At 45.4% G+C, this 19,983-nt stretch overlaps 1 protein-coding gene across 2 annotated transcripts in view; it reads left to right on the top strand.

Moving 5' to 3' along the window:
* The window catches only part of Dopey2 (dopey family member 2), a 90,874-nt gene that overhangs the window by 405 nt on the left and 70,486 nt on the right, over window positions 1-19,983 (top strand). For both annotated transcript variants that reach the window (XR_001175491.1, XM_013027541.1), the window contains exon 2: window positions 3,327-3,487. Coding sequence is in view for 1 of the 2 variants with exons in the window: in XM_013027541.1 (XP_012882995.1) it covers window positions 3,350-3,487 (138 nt within the window). In the remaining variant the exon portion in view is untranslated. The remainder of the gene's footprint in view (window positions 1-3,326; window positions 3,488-19,983) is intronic.

The following is a 19,983-nucleotide window of genomic DNA, read 5'->3' as shown; positions in this document are numbered from 1 at the left end:
CCCTCCGCGCCCGCCCGGGCCTGTGTCCGGTCGGGCAGGTGGAGGTCAGGCGGGTCGCCACCCGCCGGTGCCCTCGGCCGCGAAGCTGAAGCTCGGCCTTTTGTTGGCGGGTGATCCTGACCCGGCAGGGGCGGGGGATGCACCCCTTTGTGAACGGGGGAGGGTCTTCCTGTTCCGGGGAGACCCCGGCTCTCCGGGATTGCCCCCCCAAGAGATCCCCGCCGCAGTGCGCGTTGCGGGCCTGGCCCCAGCGGCTCGCCCAAACCGAGGCTCCAGACACAGTGGCCCCAGATGTCGCTCTCTTCTGGGGACGGCAGCCCCGCGATGTTGGTGAGGTGGTGGAGAATAAATACCCCTACTCCAAAGCCCACCTCTAGTAACTATTCTTTGTTGTTGTTGTTGGGGTTGAACTCAGTGCCTAGCTGTTGTCCCTTACCTTTTTCACCCAAGGCTGGTGGGTGCTCTACCACTTGGGCCACACCTCTACTTCCATCTTTATTTTTTGGCTGATTAATTGGAGATAAGAGTATCCATTCATGGACTTGTCTCCCCGGGCTTCTTTTTGACTGTGATCCTCAGATCTCAACCTCCCGCATGTGTGTGAGCCGCACATATTGGTGTGTGTGCCCAACCTAGTGCCTTCATTTCCGTACAGTTTAATCACGACTCTGAAAGACGAAATTTAGAATAATGGGGCCCCGGAAATGATTCGAAGTCAGTTGAGGCTGACTGATTCTGTGCTGCAGTGTGCTCATTATCCACGGGTAAATGTTCTCCTTGCTTCTGGAAGGCTTCGTCATTTTGCACTCTTCATTTTCATCTAATGCCTTCCTCCTGGTAGGCAAATGAACTTCTTGAGGATCTGGCGGGTGGTTTTGTTTTGTTTTGTTTTCCACATGATCTTATTTTTTCTAAGAAATTAAGAATGGGTAACGTGAGAGATTTCCTATGGACATTTTCAATTTGGGGGCGGTACTCATTAATTTCTGGTCAAGTGCACTTGGTTTGGATGACTGTGACTGTGACTGTGAACTTACTGAACAACCTGACCTCACAAAGAAGGTGTGCAGGACAGAGTGCAAGATCATTGACAAAGGAGCTAGTCAGAGGCTGCTCTGGTCCCGTTTGTGCTTGTGTAATGAGCTATCTCACTGAGCTGAGTTGGAATCCTGCTTCTGCCAGCTGCTCCCAGAGTGACAGGGAAGATTTTTGAGTGGCCTGATTTCCCCTGCTCCTCCTCTTGGGGACAGTAATATCCATGTCATGGTACTCTTATGTGACTTATGAGGCAAACACATGCAGAGTGGATGCATGTCCAAGCTCATGCAGAAGAAAAAACTGGACTCCATATTTTAAGTAATTGTTCCCAAACTTCTGGCTGATAGGTTTTTTTACTTTGGCCAGTTATAACAACATTCAGTTCCAGTTACCTGCTGTTAATCTGGCTGACCAGCTTCCTGCCAGGAGTAAAGGGGAGAAGCACCTGTGTGCCCTACCTTCTGGACACACACCTTATCAGCGATGCAGCTCTTTTCCTAGTAGCATGAGCCACTCACACCTGTGGACTTTGAGGGCTCCTCTGCTGGTAACTGGGCTTCCTCTTTCTTCTTGCCCCAGTGGGACTCATTCCTCAGAACTCCCTCTCTTCCTAAGTGTGTCACATTAAGTTGTAATTACATATTAGAGATTCCCCCCTTTCATTAGGCTGCTGACTGAGAGTAGGATCCCTGTGTTATTCAAGTTTCTTTCCTCAGTGCTCAGACTACACATGGCGTAGGTCAGTGCTGCAGTTACACTGGATTTCTTCCTGAGGAAGTGAAAGGTTCAGCTATGGAATTTCTGCATATACCAGCTTTTCAGCCTTTACTTGGCAAAACCAAACTGCCACCTCTTAGTGCATAGTTCCTTTACTATTTTCAAAAAGTGTGAGGGCTGTTGTTTCTGAAGAGGGCATAAAGAGGGCATAGGTCTTCCTAAAAATGAATTTTGTGGAGGTGTATGCAAAGGCTTTGTGGTGGGGTGAGTCTGTCTTGAATCATGCATGGGCAATGAGGAGAGAAGGAAGAGAGGCCTTGTAGACTGGAGATGGGGGAATTTAGATTTATTATAAGCGTAGTAGGAAGAGTTTTGAACATAGCAAGGATAGGTATTTGATTTATATTTTAGGAGGAATCCTGGACTGCTGTGTGAAAGAAAATACATTAAACAGAGGAAGGGAGAGAGCCATTTGGAAACTGCAAGAGTAGGTTGCTCAAACTACAGTGCACTGGGGTAAAGAGCAAGTGAATCATTGTTGTGGAAGAAAAACCAACAGTATTTGAGTGACAAGAACAGGGACTAGTCCAGAACAACCAGAAGTCTCAAGAAGGGATAGACTGAGCAAGGAGCCTGAAGCCTGCTGAGTTGACGCAATTTACAATTTAGTGTTTTGATTGGTACTGGGGCTTTAACTCTGGATCTCTCACTCATGCTCAGCTTTTTTTGTACATGATAGGTACTCTACCACTTGATCTGTGACTCCAGTACAGCTCTTTGCTGGTTAATTGGAGGTGGAATCTTTTGGACTCTTCTTCCTAAGCTGACTTCAAACCTTGTTCCTCCAGATGCCAGACTTCTAAGTAGCTAGAATTACAGGCATGAATCATCAGCCTCCAACCCCATCTTTTTATTCCCTTTGGGATTTTTGTTTGCCTGTTTGTTGTTTGTTTTTTCAGTACTGGGGATCAGCCTAGGGTCTCACAAATGGCTGTGCACATACACTGCCACTGAGCTAGTAACACAGCTGTAATCCTAGCCACTCAGGAGACTGAGATCTGGGGATTGTGGGTCATAGCCGTCCCCGTGAAGCTCTTAACTCCAGTTAAACACTCAAACACCAGAAATGGAGCTGTGGCTCAAAGCAGTAGAGCACTAGCCTTGAGCAAAAGAGCTCAGGAACAGCACCCAGTCCTGAGTTCAAGCCCCACAACGGACAAAAAATAATAATACAAATAAGTAAATAAAATGCTGTGTGTGGCAGAAGCCCTGTCTAGCAACTTCTTTGCATGTTTCACTTCTAGAATGAACTTTGTCAATTAGGTAGGACTGGTGTCATCCTTCTTTCTATCCATACATTTGTCTCCTTCAGGATCCATGAGGACCGGAACTCTTTTATCTTTTATTTACCATAGTGCCTGGGCCAGGAGCCTTGCTAAATATTTGAACTGGATTGTCCAGTGAGTGTGCAGAGCTCATTTGTAGACAGGTGTCTCTTCTAGCTCTGGGGCAGGAAGGATTTGCATCGTCCAATAGCTTCCTCATTAGTATTTTTTATCCTTTGCTTATAGAGACTTTCTTGTGAGAATGTAAGATGGATCCCGAAGAGCAAGAGCTCTTAAATGATTACAGATACCGGAGTTACTCCTCGGTGATTGAAAAGGCTTTGAGAAACTTTGAGTCCTCAAGTGAATGGGCAGATCTCATATCTTCCCTTGGCAAGCTCAACAAGGTAAGTGGCTCGATTCTGTGTGGACTGCATGGGGGTTGGGGGCACACCTCTCTGTATAATTGCAAAGGACTTGTAATGATTACAACCATTTGAAGATACAGGAAGAAAAAGCCACTGGTGATCCTGCTACCCATAGTTACCTGTGATTAGCTTGGAGTGTGCAAACCTCATTCCAGCATTTTCTGAGTATAGGGTGATTTATAGTGTTGATATGGTTGCACAGCCTTTGTCTCAGTGGTGTTTTGTCTACACGAGATAAAACTTGAAATTGTCAGCTCAGTTATTCAAAGATTGTTCCCTATGTACTGCTCAAGATTGTTACTCCATTTTTTTCTTTCCTCTGCCTTTTTCCTACCCTTTTCTGCTATCTTATAATTCCAAAAATAATAAAGTATGAAATAGCAGTCTGTAATCCCAGCTACTAGAAGGGAGAAACAGGAAAATCATGGTTTGAGGCCACCCTAGACCAAAGTTAACAAGATCCTATCTCTAAAGCAGGCTGCACCCTGATGATCCTAGCTACTCAGAGGATGGAGTCCTGAGGTTCACTGCTTCAAGACCAGCTCAGGCAAAAGGGCAAAACCCTATCTAAAAAGTAAACCAGCCAGGTGCCAGTGGCTTATGCCTGTTAATCCTAGCTACTCAGGAGCCGGATCTGAGTATCATGGTTCGAAGCCAGCCCACGCAGGAAAGGAAAGTCAATGAAACTCTTACCTCCACTATACTACCCAAAGAATCTGGAAGCAGTAGAGCTCAAGCCTTAAGCTCAGGGTTAGTGCATAGGACCTGAGTTCAAGCCCTAAACTGGCATTACCAAAAAAAAGGTAAAAGGAAACAAGACTGGGGCTGGATGCTGGTGGCTTAGAACTGTAATCTTAGCTACTTAGGAGGCTGAGTGGTAAGGATCACAGATGAAGCCAACACAGAGAGAAAAATCAGTGAGACTTATCTCCAATTAACCACCAAAAAGCCAGAAGTGGAGTATGGTTCAAGAGTATAGCATCAGGGTCTGAGAAGGTGGCTCAGTGGTAGAGCGCTTGCCTTGCATGCCTGAGGCCCTGGGTTCGATTCCTCAGCACCACATAAGCAGAAAAAGCCCGAAGTGGGACTGAGGCTCAAGTGGTAGAGCGCTAGCCTTGAGCTGAAGAGCTGAGGGACAGTGTCCAGGCCCAGAGTTCAGGCCCCATGATCAGAAAAAAAAAAAAGAGTATAGCATCAGCATGGAGTTAAAATAAAATAAAATTAAACTAAACTAAGAGATTGCACACAGCTCTGAGTTCAAGCCTCAGTATAAATCAGTCAGTTTAACCAGTCAGTCAATCTTCCTTGTTTTATGTACATAAGCATATGTACACATGTGTATGTGTTTGGATGAGAAAAAAGGGTGGGGCCTGGGAAGACCTCAACAGGTCAGGTGCAGACTTGACTCAGAACATTCATTTTGCTAGGTGGATGGGACCATGGCATTCTCCCATCCTGCTTAGAAGGAGGGTGTCACAAGCACTCTCTAGCGATCTCAAGCGACCACCCACTGGAGCATGTAGATAGAGGAACTTCTGGGCTAGAGATGGGACCCATCTCAGTGACCTTGTGAGGAGGACTTGAGTTTGGAACATGACTGCCAAATGGGATTGGGAGGGGCCCAGCTCTCTTCTGCAGGTGGAGCCTCCCCAGGTCAGACACGCTGGGGACTCTAACAACCTCGGCCAGGAGACAGTTACCTTTCCTCTACCCATCAACAGAGGGAGTGAAGAGTGAGCAGCCTGACCCTGGTGCCTCTCCTGGAAGCAGTCCAACTCTGCTTGCCAGAAAGTACCTCTCAGCCCTGACAGGTGGCTGTCAGGCTCAGTGGAGATAGGCCGCTATTAACAGCTCAGGCAGGAAACTGCTGGTCCCTTCCCAGGCATTTTACAACATGCAAATATGGAGGCCAAGAGCTGGCTGTTGTGCACAAATGTGTACTTCTGAGGTCTGCTTTTTAGAGAGGAAACAAGAGCTTGAGAGTCCTTTATGCAACTCCAGCCAAGGAGGTCTGAAGCTGGAGGTAGCATTTATGGACCTGCTGAAGGCAGGCTGCTTATTTAGGGCAAATGGAGAGGCTGCACAGTGGGACTGAGGCGTGTTCAAGTTCTGGTTATTTCACCAGTTCTCTTTTTTTTTTTTTTGGTCGGTGTGGGGCTTGAACTCTGGGCTTGGGCACTGTCCCTCAGCTCTTCAGCTCAAAGCAAGCACTCTACAGCTTGAGCCACAGCACCACTTCCGGTTTTCTAGTGGTTTATTGGAGATAAGAGTCTCATGGACTTTCCTGCCCGGGCTGGCTTTGAACTGTGATCCTCAGATCTCAGCCTCCTGAGTAGCTAGGATTACAGGCGTGAGCCACAGGTGCCCAGCTGTTTTACCAGTTCTGTACCTGCTTACCTGGAGTCTATAGACGGTGTACATTTTTTGGGCAGAGAGGGGACCATAGTGTTCATTATTTTTGTCTTTTTCTTGAGATAAAACTCACCACTTATACCTTCTGAAGTGTACAGTTGAGTGGCTTCATTTACAGAATGTAATGATCATCACTGACTAGTTTCAGAACTTTTTCCTTACCCCAAAAGGAAACTTTATTCTAATTAAATAGTCCTTCCTGCCATTCTTTCCTCTCCAGCCACCAGAAGCCACCAGTCATCTCCATCTGCACGTATACTTCATGTAAATGTAGTGTGCAGTATGCAGCCTTTTACCACTGGCTGATTTCACTTAGCCTAAGGTTCTCAGAGCGCATCCATGTAGCGTGTCTGAGAATTTACCTTTTAAAGGCTGAACAGTATTCTGGGTGGACCACGTTTTCTTTATCCAGTTGTCAGTGGACAATCTTCTAAGTCTCTACCTTTTCACTCTTGTGAGTAATGATGCTATGGGTATTCCTGTATGCATTTTTGTCTGAACAGTTGATTTTTTTTTTCCAGTGCTGGGAATTGAATCTTGTGTATTTATGCCAGGAACCACTAGCTGCGTCCCCAGCCGTATATCTCAGATTTTTCACATATATACTTAGAAGTGGAATTTCTGGGTAATCTAGAAGCTCTGATTAACTTAGTGAAAACTTACCAAACTGCTTTTCTTGTCAGCAGTAACCTCCTTACATGCCTACCACCAATTTCTGCCAATCCTCACTGAGACTTATTTCCAGGTTTTTCGATAATTACCGTCCTGATGTGCATGAAGTAATACTTCACTGTGGTTTTGATTTGTTTCCTAGTAACTAATAATTTGAGATATCTCTGTGTTTATAGGCCATTTGTTTTTTTTTTTTTTATTGTTGTTGTTGTTTTGTTTTGGTGCTAGTTCTAGTACTAGGGTTTGAATTCAGGACCTCAAGCTCTAACTTAGCTTTTTCCCTTAAGGCTGGTACTCTACCCACTTCAGCCACATTTGCATTTCTGGATTTTTGGTGGTTAATTGGAGATAAGAGTCTCTTGGATTTGTCTGCCCAGATCTCAGCCTAGTAAGTAGCTAGGATTACAAGTGTATAATCATACCAGGCTTATATCTCTTTTAAATGAATTTCTACTCAGGGACTTTGCTCATTTTGAATCTTTTTGTTGCCTTTCATGAAAGTTCTTTCTTACATTTTTTTTTGTTTTTATTTTTGTTTTTGTTTGCCAGTCCTGGGCTTGAACTCAGGGCCTGGACACTGTCCCTGAACTTCTTTTGTTCAGGGACTTTTGGCTTTTTCTGTTTATGTAGTACTGAGGAATTGAACCTAGGTCTTCATGCATGCTAGGCAAGCACTCAACCACTGACCCACATTCCCAGTCCTCTCTTATACTTTTAGATAAACAATTTGCAAATATTTCCCCTTTCTTTAGGCTGTCATTTTACTTTTTTATTTGTATGTTGGTTTTCTGGGCCAGTATCTCCTTGTATAATCCAGGCTGACCTTGAACTTTGTGTGACCCAGATTGGCTTAGAACTTACATCCATCTATAGCCTTCTGAGTATTGGTATTACCAGCATATATGCTACCATGCCTCGATTTCTTTCGTGTGTGTGTGTGTGTGTGTGTGTGTGTGTGTGTGTGTGTGTGTGTGTGTGTGTGTGTGTGTGTGTGTGTGTGTGTGTGTGTGTGTGTGTGTGTGTGTGTGTGTGTGTGTGTGTGTGTGTGTCCTGGGGCTTGAACTCAGAGTCTGGGCACTGTCCTTGAGGTTTTTTTGCTCAAGGCTAGTGCTTTTCCGCTTGAGCCAGAGCTCTACTTCTGGCTTATAAGAGGCTCATGGACTTTCTTCCTTGGACTAGCTTTGAATTGTGATCCTTAGCTCTCAGCCTCCTGAGCATCTAAGATTATAGGGACAAGCCACCAGCCCCCGGCTTGTTTAGCTTTTTGATAGTGTCCTTTGCACAAAATTTTTTATTTTGAAGCCCAACTACCTATTATTTTTGTAATTTTCATTTTAAGAACAGCCACAGTTGTTGGTGTTCTATATAAACAATGGCTGCCAAACGTAAGATCAGAAAGGTTTAGTTTTCACACTAAATGTAGGTCTTTGATCCATTGTGAGTTAATTTTTGTCCATGTGTGGGAAAGGGAGGTCAGCGCCTCTCCTTTGCCCGTGGAGACCCAGTTGTTCTGGCACAGACTGTTCTTTTCCTGTTGAGTGGTCCTGGAATCCATGTTGGTAATCAGCTGGTCATAGAGGTATGGCTCTGTCTTTGGACTCTTGTTTCATTTCCATTGATCTGTCTATACCATGTTAGTACCATATTGGAGGGGTTTTTGGGGGCGGGGGATAGGGATTTGTTTTGTTTCTGTTTTGCTCTGGGGATTAAGCTCAGCTTCATACCTATAAGGGATGTGCTCTATCACTGCACTATGCCTCACTTCCAGTCACACTATTTTGGATGTTTTTGTTTTTTTATTTTGTGCAGTCCTGGGGCTTGAATTCAGGGCCTGGGCACTGTTCATGAGCTCTTTTGCTCAAGGCTAGCACTCTACACTTGAGCTGCAGTTCCACTTCTGGCTTTTTGGTGGTTAATGGAAGATAAGAGTCTCACAGTCTTTTCTGCCTGGCTGACTTCAAACCGCGATCCTCGTATCTCAGCCTTCTGAATAGGTCAGATTACAGGTGTGAGCCATCAGTTCTAAGTTTTAATTGCACTAGAACTTTAACTTAGGGCCTGGTGCTTGCGAGGCACTGGTGGCTCTTGCTTGTAATCCTAGCTACTCAAAAGACTGAGATCTGAAGATCCTAGTTAGAAGCCAGCCACTGCAGGAAAGTCTGTGAGGCTCTTTCGTATCTCCAGTTAACCACCAGTAGGCCAGAAGTGGAGCTGTGACCCAAGTGGTAGAACACTAGCCTTGAGCAAAAAAAATCTCAGGCCATTAAGCATGCACATGTCACCTGTCTGCAAAAATAGGGACTTGGAAAACTACTACTGATGCTGGTATGCTGGTTCCCCCTGTGGCTGTGAATAAGAAACTCCTTTACCTCTGTGGAATCTGCTATTCTGCCAGCCTCCATGAAAAGGTTTAAAGCAGCATAACTGGGCTGGAAAGGTGGCTTAGTGGTAGAGTGCTTGCCTTGCATGCCTGAGGCCCTGGGTTCGATTCCTCAGCACCACATAAGCAAAAAGAAAAAAAGCCAGAAGTGACGCTGTTGCTAAAGTGGTAGAGCGCTAGCCTTGAGCTGAAGAGCTGAGGGACAGCACCCCCAGAGTTCAGGCCCCACGACTGGACCCCCCAAAAAAACATATAAAGCAGCATAATTCTCGGATCTTGCTTAGACTTCACACTCTTCTCATTCTTCAGTCATAGAAAATGTTTGACTTTAGCCTTTCCTCTTTCAACTTCTCATTAAATGTTCACTATAGTATAACCCCCTCTGATTATTCTTCTTAATGGCTTCCTTTGAGTAAAATCCTACCCATTTCTCACTGATTAAAGAGCAGGCATGAAATAGCTCAACAATTTAATCAGGCATTAAAAATTTAAAGTATTTGCTGCCTAGTTTTTAGAAACAGTATAAATGGTGGGGAAAGTAGTTAGGCACTCAGTCCCAGGGACTTAAGTTCCGTCAGCGGCTTAATATAACCTTGCTTGCCTTGTTTTGTATATTCCTTCCAAACATCCAGTGCACACTTAATGACTTAATGGGCTGTAGAGTATGAAAAGAACCTCAACTTGTCAAACCCAAATCTTGCAAAACCAGTGGTAAAGTTGCCTGAAGTTGACCCCAGGGAGAATCATTAATATTACTAGACAGTAAATGAATCTGCTGTTGGATCCAGAGGGAAACATCATCTCTTTTGTCCAAGGATGGTAGTCTTATAAGAGATAAATCAAAATAGACAGTTTACAAATTGGATGGGAATGGAGAATTTTCCTCCCAGAGTGAATACCTGAATTATTGGGTGGTAGTGAAAATTACATTCATATAACCACTGTATTCCTGGTAGATGTCTCTGCTTTTATTTAATCTACAGATTATTTCTTGCTATGATACACTTCTTTTTTTTGGGGGGGGCGGTCAGTCATGTGTCTTGAACTCTGGGCTTGGGCACTGTTCCTAAGCTCTTCAGCTCAAGGCAAGTGCTCTACCACTTGAGCCACAGTGCCACTTCGGTTTTTTTGGTGGTTTATTGGAGATAAGAGTCTCATGGACTTTCCTGCCCAGGCTGGCTTTGAAGCGTGATCCTCAGATCTCAGCCTCCTGAGTAGCTAGGATGACAGAATGAGCTACTAGTGCCCAGTTTGTAATACACTTCTTAACACTAATACAAGGGACAGTTACTTTATTACATTTATATCAAAGTTCTCCTTAATTTGAGCGGGAAACAGTGAGTTCTTATAAGAATAAAAGTCAGAATGTAGAAGGCAAATAGATTATATGCATGTATGTGAATAACACCATGTAACGCTGATATATAATTAATGTTAATAAAAAAGTAAGAATTTAACAATTCTGGACCTTTTTCAAAGACAGGATTTAAATTCACAAAACTCAGTAAGTTAAAGTAGTAGAGCTCAGAGCCTCTGTAAAGGAAAATTTCTATCATTCAGACAAAATCACTTTATATATTACTAATTCTGTGAGCTAGAATTAAAAACACTTTGTTAGAAAAAGGATGGATCAATTTTAGGCCTAAACTAACAGACAATGTGGGGTTTTTGTTTGTTGTTTTGTGTAATTTATCTTTTCCACAGTGTTTCTTTTCTCTTTTGTGAAGGGTCCTGCCCGAGTTGGCCTTGAACTCACAGTCCCCCTGCTTCAGCCTCCCAATAGCTGGAATTACAGGTGTAAACCATCATGGCTGACTGGCAGTGTGTTTGTTCTGTTTCTTCCTTATTATTTCATGAGTTAGAGCTCTCTTGAATGGATGTTATACCCTAATAGAAGAGGACTTATCAAGCAGTAGTACAATTTCTCCTTGTGTTTAGTTTATAAGTATTAGAAAAATAATAGAGATATAACTCACCTTTACAAAAAGTAAAACAAGCCAGGTGCCGATGGCTCACACCTGTAATCCTAGCTACTCAGGAGGCTGAGCTCTAAGGATTGCTATTCAAAGCCCTGGGTTTGATTCCTCAGCACCACATAAACAGAAAAGGCCCGAAATGGCGCTGTGGTTCAAGTGTTAGAGTGCTAGCCTTGAGCAAAAGAAGTTCAATAACAGTGCCTAGGAAAGAGAGAGAGGAAAAAAATCAAAAGTGTAAGTAAGTCAGTAAGATTTTTGGTGTCAAGATCAGTGTGATGAAAATGTATGGGGACAGGATAAGAAGTCTCAGAGATGACAGAGCCAGCTAAGTGTGCTGCTCAGGGATGCTTGGGGTGAATCTCAGCTTACAAATAAAATAACTAATAATATAAAAAAGGGTTAGGTCCATCCATTCAGCCCCTGGTATAGCCAGTATTGTAGTACCCCAGATAAAGTATGTCATTTTGTATTAACTGACTCAACCCAGGAAAAAGATGCCATCATTATTCTGTGGTTTTTTGTTTCTTTTTCATTAGTTTGTTTTTGCCAGACCTGGGGCTTGAACTTGGAGTTGTCCCTGAGCTTCTTTTGTGCAAAGCTAGTACTCTATCACTTGAGCCACAGCACCACTTCTGGCTTGTTTCCCTGTATGTGGTACTGAGGAATCCCAATCCAGGGCTTCATGCATGCTAGGCAAGCACTCTACCACTTTCCCAGCCCCTTGTCCCATGTTTTAAATAAAGAAACCAAAGCAGCATGCTGACCTGATGCCATGGGCCCAGCCACCCCATGCCAACTGCCTCTTCCTGCAACTTCCCATGCCCAGGACTATCAAGGGTACTAGATGGACAGTATCTCCAAGTGTGTGTGTGTGTGTGTTTGCTGGTCCTGTAGTTTGAACTCTGGGCACTGTCTTTAAGCTTTTGGGCTCAAGGCTAGCACTCTACCATTCAAACTGTAGCTCCACTTCCACTTTTTTGTGGTTAATTGGAGATAAAGAGTCTGGCGGACTTTCCTGCCTGGCTGGCTTCAACGTGGGATCCTCAGATCTCACCTTCCTGAGTAGCTAGGATTACACATGTGAGTCACTGTGCCTGGCTCCAGCTGTCATCTTGAAGCACATGAGCCCTGAGTACCATATGGACATGGCCTAATTTTGGTTTTGAATCCTAATGATGTGGGAAACATATACCCAGAATGAGCCCACTCTGTGTGAGCAAGGCCTAGAAGTACACGATGGCTTGGTCTGTCACTACACTTGGCACAGCACTTCCAGCCCTCAGGAGTATAGAGGTCACACAGGTTCTACCACCCCTGCTGGCCATTGACACCCAGCCACCATCCATTTGTAGAAAGAAATGATGTAGAGTCTTTCATTGATTCCCTTCCACCCTCAGGAAGGGTCAAAGTCTAGTTCCAAACATCTTCCCTTCTTGAGAGAATTGCTCACTGATGATGTCAAAGTTCTGAAAGACAACAACTTATTAGGATTGCTGCTCAGGGGCTCCCACCGTGCTCCGCTCCGTGAGGCTGCCCTCCCCGACTCCTGCCGCCACCTTTGGGCCATGACTTAGATCAGCCACCCTGAAGGGTTTGCGGCCCTGAGTGACACAGCGAGGCTCTACTCCAGCCGTGCCTGTGGCGGCTGATGTCAGAGAGCTGCAGGTTCCCCCGACTTCTGTGCAGCGTCATGCAGTTCCCGCCACGGATGTGCAGCTCAGGCTCATGTTTAGCAACTTGTGCCTGGTCACAGACAGCCGTGGTGGGAAGGTTTCAGACTCCCTGTGGCCTGGCCTCAAGCCAGGCTCTTCAGCAGGGCTTCTCTGGGTCTTCTGGGGCGGTGTGTGTAAGGTGTATGTGTGCAGCAAGTGTAAGGGGAAAGGGTGGGGCGTCTCCATTGTCAAGGCCTGACATCATTGCCTGAACAAGGTCGATTCATTTACCCACTGTCCTGTAACTTCAGCGGTCACGGGTTGAATTGCACGCTCCAGGAAGTCCTAACCCCTAGTTATGTAGAAAGTCATCTCATTTGCAAATGGGGTCTTTGTAGAGGTGATTGGGCTAAAGTGAAGTCATTAGTCTAAGGCTGTAAGCCAGCATGACCCGTGTCCTTACGAAAAGGGGAAGTGTCAGACATGCGCAGAGAGAGAAGGTGCAGGCCAAGGCAGGGGTGAGGATGATGTGTCTGCCCACCAAGGAGCTTGGCAGAGATACTGCAGAACCTCCGGAAGCTAGGGAGGAGCATGGGGGGCAGGGCGAGGGGAGGGAAGCAGTCTTCCTTACAGTGCTCCGAAGGAACCAGCTCTGTTGGCACCTTGACTTCAGACTTCGAGCCACAAGAAGTGTGTGCCAGACACTCAGTGTGAGGGACTTGGTGACAGCAGCTCCATCAAAGGTTCATAGAAGGGCTGAGAAGGTGGCTCAGTGGTAGAGCGCTTGCCTTGCATGCATGAGGCCCTGGGCTCGATTCCTCAGCACCACATAAGCAGAAAAGCCTGAAGTGGCACTGTGGATCAAGTGGTAGAGCGCTAGCCTTGAGCTGAAGAGCTGAGGGACAGCGCCCAGGCCCAGAGTTCAAGACCCACGACCGACAACAGAAAAATAAAAAAAATTAAAAAAAAAAAAAAAGGTTCCTAGAAGTAGAGCTGGGACTCACTGAGCGCCCAGGTGCTTGGATATGGCATTAGCAGGGAGTCTTGGTCCTCCTGGGCTAGAAGCTGTTTCTGGTGGGCCATCAGCAACAGCATCCTGTTGGTTGCTGAATGCTAAGAAGAAAATAAAGCTGGCTGTGAGGTGGTGAGAAGGAGGTGAGGTGCTATTTTAGACAGAGATGGCTCTCTGATACCCTGACATTTGAGCAGAGGCCTGGGTGCAGGGAGTGAGCTGGTGGGGAGACCATCTGCGATGCCGGCTTGGGTCCAAGGCACAGGAAAGGGACAGGTGTGAGGCAGCGAGGGAGAGAGGGGTAGGAAGTGAGGGAGGAGTGGCAGATCACAGATGGAGTGGGGGAGGGAAGGGGAGTCCCTGAGCTCCCCTCCAGTGAAGTTTTCAGCAAGGAATGCCTGCCCTATCTGTCATAGAATCCCTCTGAAGACAAGTGTGATGGTGCATGCCTGTAATCCCAGTGCTCCAGCGGCAAGTAGAGCAAGATTTTGAAGGCCACACACACACACACACACACACACACACACACACACACACACGGGTGAAAGTGACACCTTAGCCCTGAGATCAGTCATGAACTGTGGGGTTCGGGTGGCGCTAGAGGGGGCAGTCAGTCTGTGTTAGTAATCACTCCTAGGACTTGCAGCTTGTGGTGAGCCCTGCCTGAAGGAGCTCATGTGAACAGTTTTCTTAAGACTTCAGTGATAGTCAGATACCTTGGAGATATAAATATATATATATATATATACTATATTCTGATATATACACTATATATATAATATATATATACTATATATATAAGATATATATAGTATACATATAATATATACTATATGTATAATATATATATATATTATATATCCAGAGAGTTGGTGTTGGGCTTGAACTCGGAGCCTGGCACTGTCCCTGAGCTCTTAAGCTCAAGGCTAGCGCTCTGCCACTTGACTACAGCGCCACTTCCAGTTTTCTGGTGGTTTATTGGAGATAAGAGTTTCACAGACTTTCCTGCCCGGGCTAGCTTTGAACCTTGATCCTGAGATCTCAGCTTCCTGAGTAGCTAGGATTACAGGCGTGAGCCACCAGGTGCCTGGCAACCCTGAGCTCTTTAATTCAGGGCTAGTACTCTAGCCACTTTGAGCCACAGCTCTACTTACAGTTTTCTGCTAGTTAATTGGAGATAAGAGTCTCACGGATTTTCCTGCCCAGGCTGGCTTTGAAACTTGATTTTCAGATCTCGGCCTCCTAAGTAGCTAGAATTACACACTGAGCTACTGGCACCGAGGTACCTTGGGTTATTAGTGTATATGCACAGAACTGCAGTAAGTTAGAGCTGAAAGTAAGAACCTTTACAATGTAGATGTTAACAGTGCTGCAGATCAGGGGTTGGATGAAGGTGTTCTTTTCTTTCTTTTTTAGGTAAATGGCTGCAGATTTAATGTATAAACCATGATTCAGAAGAGCAAAAGAGCAGATTTAGTTTAACCCTTTTTACAAATAGAAAACTGGATTTCAACTTTAAACAGACCCTAATTGCTGTTATTTGCTTTTGTTTTGTTTTTTGGGTCCAGTCGTGGGGCCTGAACTCTGGGCCTGGGCGCTGTCCCTCAGCTCTTCTGCTCAAGGCTAGCGCTCTACCACTTGAGCCACAGCGCCACTTTCGGCTTTTTTTCTTTTTGCTTATGTGGTGCTGAGGAATGGAACCCAGGGGCTCATGCATGCAAGGCAAGCGCTCTACCACTGAGCCACCTTCCCAGCCCAAATTGCGTCATTTGCTAAATGACAGAATTTGCTAAAAAGAATTTGCATCATATCTAGAAATTGTCTACATTAGAGACTAATTTACCTTTCATAGTTTTAGGTTTATCAACATGAATAGAATAACTTTTGCTTAATTGTTTGAGGCTTTAAGCTGTCTCATTTTTCCCTTATTTTAAGATAAATTCTAATCTATAAATATACATAATAGCATGTTATTCAGCCTTCAAAAAAGGAGGCAGTCATGTCAGTTGGAAGAAATGCTTGAACATAAAGATGTTAAATGAGAAAAAGCCAGGCATAAAAAACCAAAGTGAGTATAGAATGTTGAACTTGAAACACATAGAATGGTGATCACTAGGTGGGTATTGGTGGAAGTAGAGTTACCCAAAGAAATACAAAATTTCAGTTGGAGAGTAATAAACTCAAGAATGTTTATAGTTAGTAACAATGTATTATACCGTTGAAAATTAAGAGAGTGCATTTGTAGTGTTTTCCCATAGAAATGACAATTTTCGACAATGTCTATGTTAACTAGTTCTCTCTAGCCATTTCATTTGTATTTCATTTGTATTTCAAAGCAATTGGAACATAATTTTAAGTGTATACCACTTATTTGCCAATTATTTTTATTATTATAAAGGTGATGTACAAAGGGGTAAAAGTAACATAAGTTAGGCAAAAAGTACATTGCTCTCTTTTCTTTTTTTTTTTTCTTTATAGGAGCGTACCACGATGCCTGGCTTTAGAACAGACTTCTAATGAATGCTTTTTTGGGGGGTCAGTTGTGGGGCCTGAACTCTGGGCCTGGACGCTGTCCCTCAGCTCTTCAGCTCAAGGCTAGCGCTCTACCACTTGAGCCACAGCCCACTTCCGGCTTTTTTTTCCTGCTTATGTGGTGCTGAGGAATGGAACCCAGGGCCTCAGGCATGCAAGGCAAGCACTCTACCATTGAGCCACCTTCCCAGCCCTGAATGGGTTATTTTTGAGCTGGGATCTCGCTTGCTGCTCAGGTGTACCCCTGGACTATGATCCTCCTGTTTTCTGCTTCGTGCTGTAGCTAGGATTACGGGCTCAAACTACCATGCCTAACTATTGATCAGGAGTCTTGCGTGCTAAGGCTATCCTCGAGCCATGCTCCTTCCTTAAAAGAGTGTCTTAATTGTTGGTTGCTGGTGGCTCACGCCTATAATCCGAGCTACTCAGGAGGCTGAGATCTGCGGGTGACAGTTCAAAGCCGGCCTGGGCAGAAAAGTTCCCGTGAGACTCTTATCTCCAATTAACACTGCTCCCCTCCCCCCCTCTGCTAAAAAAAACAGAAGTAGTGCTGTGTCTCAAGTGGTAGAATGCTAGCCCTGAGCACAAAGAGGCTCAGGGACAGCCCTCAGGCCCCACAACCAACAACAACAACAAAATGTCATACTTGGGGTTGGAGATGTGGTGCAATCTGTAGACTGCTTGCCAGTGAGCAGAAGCAGCAGGTAAAGAGTTTGAATGCCAGTCTTGGACCAGAAAAAAAAGTCATAGTGATCTTAAGTGAACTACTTCTTTTTGACATATTTTATTCCACAACCCCCTGCTGTTGCCCAAACTGCCTAGAATGCGAGTTTCATGAGTAGCAAGCCCTGTGGGTCTTGAGTATCCCAGCTCAACTTTCAGTTTTAAGGCTTAGTTATAAAGCAGCCCTTTCACGGAGCATCTCCTTATTGTGTGTTTTAGAATCAGTGCTGCAGTACAGGAGAAATATGAAATGCTCTCACCTTTCTAGAGTCCAGATGTAACTTTTTGTTGTTGTTGGTCATGGGTCTTGAGCTCAGGGCCTGGGTACTGTCTCTGAGCTCTTTTTGCTCAAGGCTAGCGTTCTACCACTTTGAGCCACAGTGCCACTTCCAGTTTTCTGATGGTTAATTGGAGAAAAGAGTCTCACAGACTTTCCTGCCTGAGCTGGTTTTGAACCATGATCTTCAGATCTCAGCCTCCTGAGTAGCTAGGATGACAGGCGTGAGCTATCAACACCTGGCTAGATATAAATTCTGATTGATAAAACATACCGATTATATCTACCCTGCCAGCTCAACAAGAAGAAAGCAGGAGCTGGCTCAGACCCGTCATCCTGAGAAGGGGAAGGTCGTGGTTTGAGGCCAGCCTGGGCAGACCACTTTTCAAGGCAGCAATGTGTTCCTGACCTCCCAGGCTATGTAGGGCACACTGGACTGGCCCACCAGAGGGCTGCATTCTCTCTTAACTACCCTTTGAAAGGTCCTGTCTCCACATACAGTCCTATTGGGGAAGATACTGGATGTCAGACCTTCAATGTAGGGATAGTGTAGGGGTCTGATTCAGCTCATAACTAGGTACGAAGATGAAGTGCAGATTGTCTCTCCACATTCCAACTTGTTTAACGTGCTCATTTCTCTCAGAGGCCCAGATGTCTTGCATCTTGCCTATGGGTGCAGTGTTATTTCTTGAATCTTTTTCACTACCCAGGAGCACTGTGGAAGCCTTTGGTTCTTGTCTGCAGGCTGTGCCACGCTGCATCATGGTACTTTGAGTGTGGTACCCAGGATGGAGGAGGGCAGAGCAGGACACATCCAGCCTTCCTCGTCCATGCCCCTTTCTCACTTCCATAGCTCAGCACCAGTATGTTCGGGGATCTGTCCCCTAGAGGCGCATGTCTGCTTGGGAGGGTCCTCAAGCCTTCCTACGACCTAGCAGCTCTTACCCATCCTTCTCACCCCTGCTGGCTAGACTCTGAGCAGGAGGCTAGGAGACATGCCTCTCAGCCTACAGGATGCTGGTGTGATCTGTCTTCTCTTTTGCAGGTCCCCATCTGTTAGTGTCTAGTACTTCAGTTTGGGACTGTTGCCAGTAACCCTCTGAGTTCTGTCTGCCTGTGGCCTTGCAGTCATCATGTAAGAGCAGTGTTAGGTCCTGTTGGGGTCTTGGAAGGCCTGAATTCCTTCTGAGAAGAGGCCAGGTTGAGAGGATGCTATCGATGATTACTCTCCTTATTTTAAATGAAAGAGATTCTGTACCTTGAAGTGGAGTGGCCAATTCAGGATCCATTTGTTTCTGGCAGTGTTCTGTTGTCTTGGCACCAAAATTCAGAAGATGCTGCTAGTGGCACATCCTGTCTAACTCTGGATCTAACATGCGGCAGAGCTGCTGAGTCCTGCTCTGTTGTGAGTGGTGTATGGGGTTCCGGTGACATTATGACTTCAGTTTCTACCCAATTATCTGGAGAGTCTACAAGGCCATTGCCTATTCAGGCCTGATCTGCAGCCTCAATGTGAGCCAACTGTGGGGCTGAGATGGTCTTTTGCAAAGAACATGCTCTTTGCCAAGGAGTCTGCTATACTTTTCAGTAATTTGTAGCTAGGCCAGTCTGTTTATCTTATATTTGAGTAAAATGCGTACTTTTGCTTTCTTCCTTTCCAGTCTGCTGGAGAGATGGCAGTGGTCCAGGACTGCACAGATGACTTAGCTCTCCATAACCTGATGACAAATTTATGTCAGCTCACAGAACTGGGTTTATGGAAAGAGGAAGGGGCCAATCACCCACCGACAGAGTTCTGCCAAGTTTCATGTCAAGCCTTAGTGTAGAAGGAGCTGAAATATTTCTCCTTTCCCCCCCAAATTAGTATCTGGAGAAAGGGGTCATTAGCAGGCAGTTTGATAAATGAGATTCTAGGAGCAGGGCCCTAGTCTGATAGGACTGTGGCCTTAAGAGGAAGTGGGGCACCCCTCCTTTTCCGCTCCCTCTGCCAGCTAGTGTGAGGACACAGCCGGAAGGCAACCGTCTACAAACCAAGAGAACTGAAGGACTGTCACCTGCAAGAAGGAAAGGTCTGCTGTTTAAGGCACACAAGGTGTGACATTGTGATGGCAGTCAGAGGAGACTAATGCAGAAGCAACACAGGTCCACGCGGCTCCTTTTTAGTTACGAATGAGCACCAGAATTCAGGCTGGTGTGTGTGTGAACCAAGTACTGGCACTTCTACCCCTTCCTCCCTCTCTCCCTTCCTCCCTTCCTCCCTCCCTTCCTTCCTTTCTTTTTTTCTTTCCTTTTTCTTTCTTTGTGCCATTTGTGGGGCTTGAACTAAGGGGTCGGTGGGTACTGTCCCTGAGCTCTTTGTGTTCAAGGCTAGCACTCTACCACTTTGAGCCACAACAGCCCCACTCCCAGTTCTTTTTTTTTCTCTCTCTCTCTCTGCTTAGGTGGTGCTCATGCATGCAAGGCAAGTGCTCTACCATGGAGCCACTTTCCCAGCCCCCCACTCCCAGTTCTTAAGTGGTTAATTAGAGATAAGAGTCTCACAGGAACTTTTCTACCACAGTCTTCAGATCTCATTGTCCTGAGTAGCTAAGATTACAAGTTTGAGCCACCGGTGCCCTGGCTTTATTTATCTCCTAAAATGGGCTTTTCCATTCTTCTCTTTCAGCTTTATTGACACACATGCACATGTGCATGTGTGAGTCAGAGAGAGGAAATAGATAGATAGATAGATAGATAGATAGATACCTTATTTTACACACCCAGGTTCCTCATAAATTCTTTTTTTTTGGTCAGTCGTGGGGCTTGAACTCTGGGCCTGGGCGCTGTCCCTCAGCTCTTC

The sequence above is a fragment of the Dipodomys ordii genome, unplaced genomic scaffold, assembly GCF_000151885.1.
Source record: "Dipodomys ordii isolate 6190 unplaced genomic scaffold, Dord_2.0 Scaffold104, whole genome shotgun sequence".
NCBI lineage: Eukaryota > Metazoa > Chordata > Mammalia > Rodentia > Heteromyidae > Dipodomys > Dipodomys ordii.
Note: the sequence above shows the minus strand (reverse complement) of the source record. Positions and strands in the feature narration are given on the sequence as shown.